Raw genomic sequence first — 16,537 nt, forward strand, 5'->3', positions numbered from 1 at the left:
CATAGTAAAAGGTTCTTTAAAAATGCCTTCTTGCTATATATTTTATACTATACAGTTAGGAAAAAAAATGGATGAACACTTGGGCAGAAAGAAAACCTACTATGTGAATGAACCAAAAACTCAGTTGAACAAAGGCATCAAAACAGAAGTAAGTCAGAAGCCCTATGAAACTATGATCAGCTCATTGCTCTGGAGAAAATCTGTAGCACCATGAGGAAAAGTAACTGAAATGAACTAGAAGCACAACACACTGCTTTTATGGATTGCCAGCACTGGAACTCTCTTCAGGACACCAGGATTAGTGCCTTCAGGATACCACGTTCAGTCAAGCAGGTCGGTTTTGATGATGTTTTTGCAGTTGGTACCCAGAAAAAAGCATAATTTTTTAATTTGAATTATATATTTCAGAAGATAATACATTATCTTCTTCCTAGAATAGACATATAATTCAAAAGAAAATAAACTTCATATTCCAAAATTGCCAATTTTTCTGTTTCTTATGTCTGTAGAGTTAGAACTACGCCTTACGTATTCAGTCTGTTTCATTACAAAACTGTCAGGTAGCCTACCTGAAGGTTTCCTTCCTTCTGTACCTGATATTATAGATAAAATTCTCCAGGACAATGAGTCTGAGCAGTGACAAATGTTAAATCAAATAGAAATCAATAAAACTGGAAATTATTAAATAATATTAAAACTCTGAAGTGTAATGCTGAGTATGTCTTTGCAGCAAGCATCTAGATCATTTAACTATGGAAAATAAAGAATGCACTATGCTTTCATAATGTATCCAAATGTTTGTATTCTCACCACTGTGTTGGCCCATATTATGTCTTTTTCTATTGCCCGAAGTGTTTAATTTTATTTTTTTTCTAAAAATAGGAAAGTCAATAAAAGAAGCAATTAAATAATATGGCTTTAATGATCTTCTGAGTTTACCTATAAATATTTACTAGGTGTCTTCCCCTTAGGTTGTTAAACTGATAATGCAATTTTAATTACTTTTAATTGTTCTTGGATAGACATGAAGACCTATTGCAAAACCTGAAAGATGTCTACAAATATTTTTTCCTAAATGATTGGGGAGGATGTATTGCTTCACAGAATTTCACCAATTTGAGGGAAACCTAAATTAGTAAAACATTTACAGACTATTGCTTAAGAAGTCATGGGTTAAACTTAGCAACAGAACTATGAAAAAGCCACGAACACAATTTTTTTTTTAAATAAACTTGAATAACAGTGTTCCAAATCCTGCTGGCTCCATTTTCAACTGCTTTTGACAACTGCTGTAGAAAAGGAGTTTGGTAACAGGATTTTGTGGCCAAAATAAAGAAGCTAACAGATTTCCTCATAGAGTTCAAAGGAGAAAATACCATCACCAACACCACCATGCAATCAGTGACTCATGACAAAGCCTCTGATTCCAGATTGGGAATGTGAGAGATGTGCAGAATTTAACAGTAGCTGATACTGAAGAACAGAAAGGTGGTAGGTCCATGTCCATGAAATCCAATTGGACAAAATTGTTCATTGATAATTTGTAAAAATAGGAAGCAGCAAACCTGTTAAAATACTATTTTTGATTCATTTATATTTTTTGATCTGCTGGTCCGTGTGGCAAAAAAGAGTTTGAAATTAAAGAATACTTCCTAAAAGAGAAGCACACCTCCCATTAAGCGTAAAGACTACATCACTAGTGCAAAATCATAGAAGACTGGCCTCTCTAACCTTTCCACTAAATCTCAGTTTTTCTGCAAACTTTCTCATACGTCTTTATGACACTTTTTATGGTATAATCAAATGAAAGATGAGGCATCTTATTATAGCTTATGCTATTGCTGTTACTCAGGGAACACAGCGAAGCCCAGAACAACAGCAAATCAAAAAAAGAAAGAAAAATTTAAACCTACTCATCTCCATTTAATAAAACTATTTAGAAGTATTATGCCAAATATTCAATGAGCGCTAAATTCACAACTGTACAGGCATAACTCATGCAAATTAACTTGCTTCTGCAGATTTCTTTAAAGGAAGAAAGCTAATTTGGGCATGTGAAGCACAGTGCAAACAATCTAAATTACATGGGTGCAGATGATGCATTTAAGTTGTTATCTTATTCAGATCTTTTTTCTTTATTTCAGCTTGTAATTGTGCTTGTGAATTTTGCATTAACTGTATTTGTAAAAATCTCAGAGGCAAAGATTTGTTTTTCTCCTAATTAAAAAAAAAAAAAAAAAAAAAAAGCCCCTGGAGCACTACGAAGACTGAGTTATTATATACAATGCATGACTGTGATGAATATTCTGAATACAGTGCATAACTCTTAGTTCAGAGGTAGCCAACATCTGATTCTTGATTTCTAGATGCATATTGTCATGTCAAGATGAAAGCAGTCCTGCAATTCACTGTTCCTTCAGTTCTCTTAGATACATGATATGTATCTTATAATTTGAGATAAAGATTTTAGCATACAGCTCACAGGATAAGGTAGACATGTAACTACAGGTTTAGAAACACATTCTCACTAGAATCAAAAGCCCTGTCCTGAGCACAAAAGCATGGTTGGAATGTCCTGCACTTGCATTTTGTATGGCTTATTTGTTTCTGGAGACGATCAGATGGTAATAGGTATAGGTGGACCATCCCAACATGTTCTGTCATGATCAGGAATTGCATACTACTAAGACAATAAATATATTGAAGAAGTTTATATGAAGAAACACGCAAGAAGGTAGTTAAAATTTTACGGCTAAATATCTAAGGCATTCTTCATGAAGCTCTATTTTGGCAACATAAAGTTTTAATCTTTAAATTAATTCTGGCACGTTTACAATGATGATACTTGAATCAGGTAAGTTCTACTGTGTATTTATGTGTAGGGCACGAAAATTATGCCACTACATGTTGTTCAATAAATGGAGGTCATCTATTCACAAAGGTATTATCAGAAAAAAATGCAGGTGATTTTTCAATTCAAATTTTTCTGTTATATTTTCAAATCTTTTTGTGAAATTATGAAAGGTTAGCAAACAGTTGGAAAATAAAATTTGTATATTGGATTACTGTCTTATTCATCACCAATTTCTGTATTTGCCTATTATTAGGACTGTCAAGAAAAAACAATCTTCTCTTATATATGCCTATTTCAACCTCCTGTTATTTCAGCCAAATACAACCATCCTGCTTTATACCACCTGATTTCTTTCAAAAACCATCTTTCTTGTTGCAAACTTAAATATTAGTTCACCCAGAGGCTGTTTATCCAATGCACACTTCTGACTTGGCTCACGTCAAGGTTAACTTTTGAGAAGTTAATTTCTATATATAGCAGAATAATCAGTCAACAGAACATGTTTGCTGAAAGGCTGGCAAACTGAATCAGTTCAAACTGATGTCTCTTTTCTAGCAAATGCAATGCATATCTTTGAAAGAATATACTAGAGGTAGGCTTGACATTCTTTGTATTCAAAGAGTTGACATTCACACTATTTTCCAATACTCACTTTTGAGGGGGAAGAGCTGCCTGCTCTAAGGGAAAATTAATTCTTGACTCTCCCACTGCCCTTTCTTCTATCCTTCTACTGTTGAGGAAAATTCCCTGACCTAAGCAAGCTGTATCAATCACCATGTAAAACAACAGGACTAGTAACAGAGAAATTCTGGAGCAGCAAAAAAGAACATGAGAGGGCAACCTCACATATTTGGTGTTCCAGACAGGGCAATGAGAAGTGTACATATTGCTCACGTTAGGATTTGGCAAATGCTATTTATTTGTGTTTATTCTCCACTACAACCCAGTTTTAATCATATTCTTTCACAGTGATATCCCAGGCGTAAGAAAAGAGTATGATAAGCTCTCTGGTAATATCACAGACCACTGCCAAAGGAATTGACAAGAATTACTAAAAGCAGAATTTTGCTGGCCTAGCTGTCCTTGGGTCATGATAGTTTCTTGAAAGCCTGGAAACTACAAGAACAGGGTATGAGAGATGTGACTCTATGCAAGAGTACCCACGATAAATCTAGAGGACTAGGAAGAATATATGCATGACAGAAAAGGAGGTACAACTAATAAATGAATATCTGTGTATAAATGTATGTGAAATACCCCAATGCCATCCTATAGTTTTCCAGGAAACTATACAACCATATACAAACAGATCTTCTTTGCAGTTACCAAGGGGCAAAATTTTTCTCTTAGATACGTATGGTGAAAGCCAGCATTGTTGTTCTGCTCTTAGTAACAAAAACACGTGGAAGTCCCCTTTAGCGTGGGTAACAACAAACTCTCTGCTCCTACAGACAGAACAAAATAGTAAAACACAGTACCGTTACCTAAGTTCAGAAAGATGTTTTACTACAGCAGGCAGAATTTATTCTAACAGCTGTAGAAGACTCATCTGGTGGCCCTCTAAGAAGGAGTGACTCCATTGGTAGATAAAGGAAGAACAACTGATGTCATCTATCTTAACTTCTCTGAGGCCCTCCTTGTCTCTGAATTGGGGAGATATGAGTTTGATGGATGGACTACTTGATAGATAAGGAATTGGCTGGATGGCCACATCCAAAGAATTGCAGTCAAGAGCTCAGTGTCCGAATGCAGATCAGTAACAAGTGGTGTCCTTCAGGGGTCCACGCTGTGACCAGTACTGTTCAATATCTTTATTAATGACAGAGAGAGTGGAACTGGGTGTGCCCTCAGGAAGTTTGCAGATGACACCAAGCTGAGTGATGCAGTTGATACGCTTGAGGAACGAGATGCCATCCAGAGGGACCTTGACAGCCTGGAGAAGTGCGCCCATGTGAACCTCATGAAGTTCAAGCAGGCCAAGTGCAAGGTCCTGTACCGGGGATGGGGCAGTCACCAGTATCAGTGCAGACTGGGAGATGAAGAACTGAGAGCAGCCCTGCCGAGAAGGACTTGGGGATACTGGGGGATGAAAAGCTGGACATGAGCTGGCAATGTGTGTTTGCAGCCCAGAAAGCCAATTGTATCCTGGGCTGCATCAAAAACAGCGTGGCCAGCAGGTCGAGGGAGGGGATTTTCCCCTCTGCTCGGCTCTGGTGAGACCCACCTGCAGTACTGCCTCCAGCTCTGGGGTCCTCAGCACAAGAAGGACATGGACCTGCTGGAGCAGGTCCAGAGGAGGGACATGAAAATGACCAGAGGGATGGAACACCTCTCCTGTGAGGGAAGGCTGAGAGTTAGGCTTGTTCACCGTGGAGAAGAGAAGGCTCTGAGGACAGCTTAGTGCAGCCTTTCAATATTTAAAAGGACTTATAAAAAAGACAAAGAAAGACTTTTTACCAGGGCCTGTAGTGACAGGACAAGGGGCAATGGTTTTAAACTGAAAGAGGGTAGATTTAGAATAGAAAAAAGGAAGAAATTTTTTTACAATGAGGGTGGTAAGACATGGGAACAGGTTGTCCAGAGAAGTTGTGGATGTCCCATCTTCGGAAGTGTTCAAGGTCAGGTTGGACAGGACTTTAAGCAATGTGATCTAGTGGAAGATGTCCCTGTGCATGGCAAGGGGGTTGGACTAGATCTTTGAAGGTCCTTTCCAACCCAAACCATTCTATGATTCTGTGATTCTGGGTAGTTCAAGATGAACCTTCTTTGGAAGGTAAGCTTCAGAGTATTCCAACAATAGGAGAAAAGAGAGTAAGAAAAAAATTTGACTCAATTTTTAACGTAGCCACTTGCATATTCAATTTATTTGATTAAAAAAAGGTATACACTACAAATAAGGATGAACTTTACTGTTTCTATTCCGATTAAATTTCTATTGAAGTTAGTAATAGCCTTCCTCAGGTAGAGATGACAAAAATGGAACTTCAGAATTACCAGCTATAGTTTAAGAAGCTTTTCCTACAATCTGTGAAATGACCAAAAGAATGTACACGTAGAAGCCAGATAACAATTCTTTTTTCTTTCAAATCTGCATATCCAACACCTTTTTCTGTTTTATGGTAATATGCAAGACAGTGACCTTGCTATTTTATTTTTATTGACAACATTCAATAATGTTTTGCATGAATTATTGCAGAATCCACATGCTGTCACCTGCATCACACTGCCTTTCTAACTATCTTCTAACTGAATGACTCCCAGAAAGGGAATAAACACTGCTAGTTCAAATATTCACATGCAAATAGGTGTTTGTATGAATATCTATGTATAAATGATAATTACATGTCTATATATGCCACTTCTTTCTGCAGTACTCTTTGCTCTCTGGAATTTCAATCACAGAATCATGAACAGGTGTCCACAATTACTAGTAAAAGTAAAACCGTATTTAAAAAATATTTTTGTCTATGTTTACAGTTCTTTACTCTTGATATGTCAGAATTGTTTACAGTGTCATTCACCTGGAATTCTATTCTCTCTCTAGAAAAGGTGACTAATGGAGAGCAGACAGTTTTCCAAAGCAGTGATTTTCTTTTCTCTTTTTTTTTCTTTTCTTTTTTTTTTCATTACTTACTGCACTGTTCGAAGTGGAGAAGTTTGGGTGCCAAATCTCAGGCTGGAGGCTGGGAAAGGTTTTTTCTGCTGTAGGAATTCATTGTTGTGGTTGACTGAACTGGGACTAAATCAGTATGGGGATGACAGCCAGAGACAAGCTAGAATAAGACACTAAACATAGGCAACTGTTGCTTGGTAGCTCCACCTTTCCTCTGGTTTTGGATGAAGCAGAGAGAAACCCTGGCAATATTCATTGCCATAACAAACCAGCAAAATATTGGGTGCCTCTGCAACACAAGGAAGCAACTTTATCAAGAGACCTCCCTACCCCATAGGATCTTGTAAGTCTCACTGAAGACAGAATTCGGTAGGGGCGTGATCCAGGACCCCCTCTCTGTTGCAGAAGCAGCACACAGCTGACTGCAGGCAACTTTGCTGCTATGAAAAATGTTGTTTCCCATAGCACCCCCTGAGGTGGTTGCAATAACAGCACTGAAGCAGGAGCTGCTCCCACTGAGCTTGTAAGAACATGGAGTCAGTGAAGTGAACTTCTCCAAAGAGTGGGTCATATGGTAAGATCCAAAATTTAAAAGTGGTAATAGGTCTCACCACTGCAAACTGCCTTCGATTATGTCTTTTAAAAGCACAATATACCCATGAAACATTAAAAATAATGTAAATACACTACCACCATCTCAAATTTCAGACAGAACTATTCAGTCAGAAAGTCAGAGGCCTTTAGTTAACAGTTAGGACCATGTTATGTAGTTATAGGCAACATTACAAACTACAGAAATCACCAGCCTTTCTTTCTGGACGCTTACACTATAAACACAGCTACACAGAGAGCCCTTATACAACCCCAGGCACCATAAACCTGAGCAGGCAGCTCTTTTTCTTCTCTAAAACAGCCTCTCTCCAACTTGCTCTCAGTCACACTGCATGAGGTTCTTTCATTTGTGCTTGCAAATGCCCTATGGTAGCAAAACACCAGTTTGCCTTGCAGGTGCACATGTAGTAAAAGTTACAACCTGCCTTTTAAAAAAAAAAAAGCTCTTATTGACATTTTACTGAACACATCTCTTCCTGATTTTTTTTTCCTTTTCTTCTGAGACCCCAGCATTCTCTATACCATTTTACTGGAGAAAGAAAACACTCTGAATCCTATGTTAAATCAAACAAACTTTTGTTTCAACCCTATTATTTCATGTCTTTACATCATATAGATATAACTCCTATTAGTACTTTCTGCCATTTTGCATGCTGTCTTCATTTATGGTATTGTTTCAAAATTCAGTATTTTTTTTTCCTTAGTTTAACTGCTCTGAGACAAGCCCTAACCTTCAACATATGAATATGGAATCTCCATCCTTAGAGATATGAAAAAAAATTATTTATAAATAAATAAACTGTATTATTCAAGACTGAATAAGGAGCCAGCTTTGTGATTGCTCCAGGCAGTCCCTTTTATACCAGAAAGAAATGAAAGAGTAAAGTGCAACTAAGGTCTTGAGTATCATACTTATAAGCTGTGTTTATCAGACCTTATCCAAATTCATATAACTCTTAGTGAAGCTGACATTTTGTCACTAAGAAAGAAATTAATACCTGAAGAAATGCCCAGATAATAAATATTTAATAATTATTTTCATTTTCTCATAAAATGTATTTCTATAACGCAAATGTTAAAAAAAAAACCCCCCCCCCCCCATTTCATAATAAAAACATCACTGCAAATTTAAGCATTTGAACAAGACAGCTACTCTTTATAAATCTGAACAGCTACAAGCACTGGGCTACTCCACGGAATTTTTTAATAATCCACTGTCCCTTTTAAGTTCAGATGACATTTATTTAATGAACTGGGAAAAATGATTCAAGAATCTTTCACAAGTTTATAAAATCTAAGTGACTTCATGCAGTCAGGGAGAAAATAGATACACTTTTATTAAAGTCTGTATATTTGCACTTGTTTATAAAACTCAATTCTTTTTCCAAAAGCACCATGAAAACAAAAGAAATATTCTAAGCTTCCCACAGAGTGTCCTATTATTATGGTGTTTCTCCGAACTGCTGCAACTTTATTTTGGGAACATTATTGTATTTGAAATTGTTCTAACAGAGGAGACCGACCGATACTTCCTGTTTTGCACGAGACAGATCTTTTCTTTCAAGCACGTTTCAGTTGCGAGTAGCACTAGGAAATTTGAAAACAGGGGCATTAACTCCAAAGACTCCAACATGCAGCGTGCGCCTGACCGCTCTGCCACCGAATATACTGCCAAACACGAGGGCCAGGAGCCGTGCAGAGGAGCACAGCGGGGGTTTGTACGTTATCGCAGCCCCGCACGCAGGCAATCACTGCTCCTGGGATATAAGCCCCAGCCATCCCTGGGAGAGGGCTGTTCGGTACCCCCAGCCAAAACCGGGCACCGGGACACCGTGCTCCAAGCCGGGCGGTGCTGTTTTATCGCTGTTCTCTTCACTAGACTAGACATAACCAGTGATACTAATTTCTTGGTTTGGGTTTTACAGGTTTTTATCCTCCTAAGACAGTTAAGCATCTGCATAACATTCACCATTAAAGTACTTTCACCGACTTCAAAGGGACCGCTAGCATGCTTAATCTTAAACAAGTGCGTAGGTATCTATTGAACTGTGGTTTCTAGTGGGGTTTTCTGAACTGGCAAGAACAGTCAGTACTGTTCTGAAAGTCCAACTTGTTTGCGCAGGGGTAGCCAACGAATCATACCTGCAGCATTTGTTCTTCCTCTGAAGATATCGTCGTACGCTTTCCATTGTGGGGTCACCTGGTAGGCGTGGATGAACACCACAAAAACCACTACCAAGCACATTAATGGCACCAGAGCAGCGGTGAAGAGAGCAGCGTAGGCATTTGGAATGAAACACCTGATGGAAAAAAATGGAAAGAAATGCTGTTGATAAACGTAAGAGACACCTTGAGCAGTCATGAGTGAAATTTCAAAACCAAATGTTTTTGAAGAAGGATGTGCTTTACAAACCATAAAGTCTTTAACTCTATTCCCAGAGTAACCTTGATAGGATGCATTGGGCTCTGTTTGTTCTTATCTCCTCATCACATCTTAAGGAATATGACATTTGCACCTTAGAAGTATGCATGTTACATTTTAGCCTAGCCAGCTGGAGAGAGTTTGAGAGATTTGAACTGTTGCAATGGAACAAATTATATTTTAACAAACTCCATGCATGCTATATCCATGTAACATGATCACTCTTAGTCACCAAAGTCTAAAAGGGCATTATGCAATTTTCTATACTTAGCTCCTGAAACCACAAATTAAATTTTGAGAAATATATTTTTTAAATAAATGAACAAGTCTTAAAGGCAAGATAACTACTCCTCCTCAAGTTGTTGGAAATTATATGTCATTTGCACACTGAAGCCAAATGCTCCCTCCCTCCCATTTATTTTTTTAAATTGTCCTGTCTCTCCTTACCCTTTCCATTTATTAAAGTTATAATTATTTATAAAGATGTGACAGGAACATGAGTTATTCCTGAAAATAGTCAAATTATGCATATAAGATGATGACTTGAGGGATATGGAGATGATAGTTAAAGAGAGCTCTGAACAGTATGAGAGACCAGGGTTTTCTGTGAACTCCCTGGAGATCACTATGTGCTTTACAGCCACTGACCTACTCTAGAGATGACGCACAACAGAGCAGCCCAAGGGACGGCTCAGGAGTCAGTATGTCTAGAGAGTATGTGGTCACTGCTATCCCTATTAAGAGGGTGTAACTTACCCAGCCTTTCTGTTTGTCAGGTCAGTCAGCTCTGCTAAATAAGCGTGGAGTCAATGCTGGTATAATATACATCTGAGAAGAGCCTGGGTACATGTTTCACTGGTATACCTGGTATACATTCTGGGGTTTCTTAGGCGGACATGCGTACTCTGTCCAGCAAGTTGAGACTGCATTCTATGTCAGCTCTTCCAGACTATCAGTCAGGCACACTCAGTGAATCCCAAAATCATTTCCAGCAGAATCTAGATACCTTCTACGACTGTCTTCAGAAAGTACAGGCACAGTCTGACACCAAGCTGAGCTGCCACCTGATTAACATCACTGAGCAAGTAAGCAACAGGGAAGATAGGAACTCCCTATTGCAATTAAAGGTGTTTGTTTCACAGAATCATAGAATGGTTGAGGTAGGAAGGGAATGCTGGACGTCATCTTTCCCAAACCCCCTAATCAAGCATGAACACATAGAGCTGGTTGCCCACGACTGTGTCTAGATGGGTTTTTAATATCTCCAAGAATGGAGACTCCATGGCCTCTCTGGGCAACCTGTGCCAGTGCTCGGTCACCTCACAGTAAAAAAAAGTGTTTCCTGACGTTCAGATGGAATCTCCTGTGTTTCAGTTTGTGCCCATTGTCTCTGGTCCTGTCGCTGGGCACTACTGAAACCACCACCTGGCTCCATCCTCTGTGCACCTTCCCTTCAGGTATTTACATACATCAAAAAGATCCCCCTGAGCTTTCTCTTCTCCAGGCTGAACAATCCCAACACTCTCATCCTTTCCTCATAGGAGGGATGCTCCATCCCTTACTCATCTTGGTGGCCAGTCTGTTCCTGACTCTCTTGTACTGGGGAGCCCAGAACCGGAGCCAGCACTCCAGGTGTGCCCTCACCAGTGCTGAGCAGAGGGGAAGGATCACCTTCCTCGACCTGCTGGGAACACAGTTGTTTCCTGGACACAACATCTGATCCATTTCATCCTTCTAATTTTTAATATTTCTTAGGCATGAAAGTTACTTTTGTTCCCCAAATGTAATCTTGAATGGGCCCAATTAGCATTAAGACATGAAGGCACGTTACCATAACTGGTGCTGCTTTTAATGATTATACTGAATCCAAGAATCTTAGTAAAAATATAGTCTTCTATAAAATCATATTTATGTTCTGAAACTTGTAATTTTTTTTCAATTTGGTACATTTTTATATTTCAGAGATTTCAAAAACTATCTGAACGTCTTCAAAGTTTTCTGTGACCACTCCTTTATATTCCATTAGTGAAGAGCTGGATCACTTTTACTAATACCCCTAGTACTTGCTTGAAAAAAGACACTGAAAAGTTATGTAGACAAGAAGTACACAATGCTGTATTAACCTACAAAGCTTACTTTGGATTTTTTTCTTGAAAGCAATGGTGAGTGATTCAGCGATGACCACTATTTTCTGTACTTTTTATTCACATATGTGTGTGATGATATATGTTGAAAGATCTTTCATGTTGGAAATCATATGGCATATCATTATAGGGACCAACTGAAAATATTCATGATACTTGACACTAGGGGTACACATGTATTATTCCATTACCATGACACATTCGTCACATGGAGCTACTGTGTGTCTCGTATTTCCAGCATTGGATGGGAATAGAAGAAAATTGTCCCAAAACATCAACAAAACTGGTGTTCCAGAACACAGCTATTCTACAGAAAAAGGCCTACAAAGACTGATGTGGAAACTGGAATGAACTACATAATTACAAACCTTACTTGTTTAAAGAAAAACATTATCTCCTGCAGTATAGCCTTCAAGCAAGTTTGGTTGTTTTGGTTTTTTTTTAAACATGCACTAGACTTTGCAAAGTAAGTCTTTAATCCACGAAAGAAGTTCTTTTGTATTTCTTTCTTGGGAAAGTAACTATAAGGTTTTTGTTTTGCTTATTTTGAATCTGAGTAATAGCAAAAAAACAAATAGCTACCTGTTGAAATACATGCCTTGTGCAATGGGGACAACAAAAAATCAAACACTGTTAGCTTCTTCAGAGACTGTCATTTTATTACCAAGTTTCTGTGACTTCCTATTAACACTTGCTATTACCAAATCGTACTTTTTTTTTTTTCCCCTGACTGTTTTGAGGTTTGCAACCAGCTTACACCTCCTCTGGCATTGAAAAGACAACTATTTAGCTTTTGTCTCAAGCTGCCTCCACTCTTGCCCTTCTTGACTGTTGTTACCTGACTGGAGGGTCCATCTCTGATTATGTTTTGACCACTTTGTTCTGACCACTGACTTTGTTTTGATCCCTGATTTTGTTTTGATTACTATAAATTTCTCTGGTAAACCACAACAGTAATATATACCCATTGGCTGATTCTCTTTCACTACTCCAAGTACTTCTCTTTCACTAAAGTAATTCATTTACATTATCTTCAAGACTCCCTGTGGTAGCCTCCCAATCTCCTACTCCACTCATGGTGTCACTTTTCCCATAAACAGCACTCTACTTCCATCTCAAATGTTTCTAACTTACAAATTTTTTTTTCTAACTTATGATAATATTAAACACATTATCCAAAGCTCTGTCTAGGTCTGTATCTGTTATAATTCTATGAAAGAGGCTAGAAATAATTTTAGAAATAATTCCCTTTAGAATGTGTCTTCTCCAAGGTATAAATCCATACTAGTATGTAATGATTTGTTAATCATTTTAGAACTGAAAAAAAAAAAAAAAACCAAACTCAGAAAATATATTAGGTTTTTTCCTTCAGTATGAAGAAATAAGACTCTTACTTTACATATTTTTTTTGCCATGACTAGAATGATGAGAAACAGCTTTAATATATAAGATTTTTTTTTCTCTTTTGAGAACTACTGAAGATGTTCATTAAATCTAAATTGATACTTTTAAATACAATAAACACAGAGAGATTAGGACATACAAATTAACAGACAACATCATCTTCCTTTCGGGAAAAACATAATCTCAGAAAATCATATACATTTAAATCAATTCATTGACTAAAATGACCTCACTTATTGGCCAGCCAGAATCAGGGCTTTACCTTGGTTTTGGCTTTTTTTTTCCCCCTTCTAATCTATAAAAAGGGATTGCTAGGCTTGCTTTCATCTCAAGGGGGTGAAGCATGTTTATCTGACCCTTTAAGTGTCTTTGTAAAGCCTTCTGTGATCTCTTAAACCATAACATTTCCTAAAATCTGGAGAGGTATTCCAGCTACATAAGATATGGAAGGACCTCTTTTATTTTTTTAATACTTTTAAAGGAAAAAGAGAAAACAACTGAAAAGATGTATACTGGAACTATTTGCCAACACAATTACATAATTAGTATTAAAAAAGGAAAAAGAAAAAAAAACAAGCAATATTGCTAAGGCAATAAGGACTATTTAAGAATTCAGGAAGGTATTCAATGAAAGGACTGACATATTTTGTTCCCGTCTAAGTGAGAAAGATTTAAAATAACTCAACGTGTTAAAGACAGTTTCATTCTGTTATTGCCATAACGTGAATTCTAAGGACAATCTCCTTCAACTGCATCTTGAAACTATGGAGACTTAAGTTTGACAAAAATTGGAAGTGTTCTTGTCTATCAGATACCTGGTGTTCTCATTTAGTTTTGTCAGCAGGCAGCTAACCTTTTGACTTCTACTTGTCATGTGAGTTTCTCTCCAGAGATAGACCTAGATTATTATTATTACTATTGTTGTTTCTATTTTTTAATCTGTTATTTTTTTAATTTTCATTATTGTTATTTAATCTGGGCAGAAACCTCGACAACTCTTGAGCTTCTCCCTTGCTTCAAAAGGCACAGCTGGTTGGTGGGCAGCCTGGCACAGAGAACAGGCAATTGTGGCACCATGTGTGTTTGCTCATATTGTGCATGTTACATCAGGAAAGTAAAAGGCAAAGGTCAGACACATGAATTTGCGCTTACATTTGTATTTCATCACCTCCATTTAGAGAAAGAAATCTCAGTACCTAAAATAACCTAACAAAAGGCAAAGCCTGAATCACTTATTCATGCTTACTCAGCAAATTCTTCACAAAGTAGATGAGACAATGCTAAAAAATGAAAACAGGCAAGCTGGGTTATGATCTACATACACTTCCAGATACTCACACATTCTGGGCTTTCTTAAAAAGCAACTTGCTCTGTTCCAGATCTTGGCTTTGCTGCAGAAGAAGGCTACATTACCTTTGAGTTGGCACTTCATATTTCATCTTAGAACATGCTCCACAATTTTCTGCTAAGTGCAGAGCAGGCCTGACAATGGAAGCATTTTTTGCAAATAATTACTTGCTAAAAAGTTGCTAATCTTACAAATTATCTGCAGCAAATTGTGTATGACCTGTATCTAACCAACATAATAAAAACTAAAATGTCTTTCTTTTCTGAACTCATTCTAGATGATGATATTTGTTATCTGCTTCTGATGTTTTGCGCAGCTTAAAAGTTTGATAATCAACCCTCTTTTGAAAACATCATAGGTTTTTCATAGGCAGAAGCTCTGGGCTTTTAATTTTGACACAATTGTTAAGTATAAACCTCTGAGAAGATCTGATCTCTTGCATTGCATCTCAGAATCACCAATAAACTCAGTTCTCTGCTACAAGTTTGTTTGCAATTTCAGCTGACAAATTGCTCCCGTGTGAGGCTATATCTAGTGCAATAATTCTTTCATTTAGCAGTTTATGCTGCTCCCTCTTGTCCCTTCTTCCAACTTTCTGCTTGTTTTGGAATACTGCTGTTCTTTATATCAAATACCTTTGCACCACTTGGCAGTGAGGTACAAACCCAAAGCAGTAAGTGTCCAGGTAATGCTGTAGTATTTTATCTCCCTCAGCACCAAGCTAGAGGCCCCAATCCATGGACACTTCACACGCAATTCGGGATTGCGGAAGTTTTTGCATATGGCCATCTACCACGATGGTAGAACCAATGCAGTGAATCAGTGCAGAGCAGCTCATGAGTCACTGAGCTTTAAAGTAAAGCTTTTAAAGCAAACCAAAAATAATGCTCATTTACATTAAAACTGCATGCAAGAAAATGCCAGTATTAGCAACTGTTTGAGACTGAAATCAGTGGTGTACATACCCTCAGAGCAGATAAACCTGTCGGCTTTTGCAGTGTCAAAACATCATGAACTTGAAGAATTCTGAACCTGAACAGATGATACAGTTCCACTCTTCTTTGTTTTATATTGTAACAGTAATCATTTTCCATAAATACATTAAGCAACAAGATTAATGTTTGTGTTGTGTTTTGTTTTCCACTCTCCTGACATGGGAAGAAACACGCGGATAATTTTGTTATGTGTGTTTCTTTTTTAAAAAAAATGCTTATGTTTCTATGAACTGATGTGAAGAAAACCAGCTGGAAAGGGTTGCTAGATACACTAGCAACAGACCCCACAACACACTGAAAACACAGACTTAACACTTTTTAAAACTCAGTGGAAGACTGAATTAAAGAGAGTGGCACAATCTGATGTGCTTTATGGCTGCCTTGGGCAATGGAAGGTGACGTAGCTTTCATTTGGAGGGTTTTTTTGAGCTTTACTGCACAGATAGAAGGTTTGCAACCCAGCCAAAAAAACAACTCCATGATGCCACCTTGCTACCTAACGTTGCAGCAAGTGTTCGCCTGTGATGGTATCATAGGTACAGCTATGGGATGGTTTAATACAAGTGAGAAATTGAAAATATTTTTGAACTACCATCAGAAATGAATCACTGTCCATGTGAACCTTTGGCTAAAGGAAATTGTACTGTGGCTGAGAACTAAAAAGCTTTTCTCTCCATGAAAAAAGCTTTTCTCTATACCACACCCTATGTCATTACCGCCTGATGTCAGTCTAACCTGATAAAGAACACGCAGCTTCTCAAAGAAACCTGTTTCAGTGCTTCATGGCACTTACCTCTAGACACCATTTCCCAGTGTAAAACTTAACTCTTTCTTGGCACAGTGTATGCACGTTACATCTTGGCATAGCCAACAAGGATGTGGGAAACAGATTTTTCCCTTGTTTCCTGCAACATTTCTTTATCTACTTGTAAATTGCTACAATTTTCTCCTCTGGTCTTCTTTTAACTGAATAGTCCTAGATCTTTCAGTCTTTGTGAGCATATTTTGTACTTAAGACCTTTGCTGGTCTCATGGATTACACCTCTTTACTAATGTATTTCTTAAGTTATTGGGCCTAGTACCTTTGCTAGCATTTCATCTCCATACATGACTACAGCAGAAGGACTTTATGTGTCTTTAAGACT

The 16,537-nt window shown here is 37.8% G+C and overlaps 1 protein-coding gene across 1 annotated transcript in view; it reads right to left on the reverse strand.

Moving 5' to 3' along the window:
* Positions 1 to 16,537, reverse strand: part of GPR98 (G protein-coupled receptor 98) — a 284,088-nt gene that overhangs the window by 46,111 nt on the left and 221,440 nt on the right. Inside the window, exon 85 of the mRNA XM_010578035.1 lies at positions 9,222 to 9,379. Within this exon, the coding sequence (XP_010576337.1) occupies positions 9,222 to 9,379 (158 nt within the window). The remainder of the gene's footprint in view (positions 1 to 9,221; positions 9,380 to 16,537) is intronic.

This window comes from Haliaeetus leucocephalus, unplaced genomic scaffold (assembly GCF_000737465.1).
Source record: "Haliaeetus leucocephalus isolate CR32 unplaced genomic scaffold, Haliaeetus_leucocephalus-4.0 Scaffold598, whole genome shotgun sequence".
Lineage (NCBI taxonomy): Eukaryota > Metazoa > Chordata > Aves > Accipitriformes > Accipitridae > Haliaeetus > Haliaeetus leucocephalus.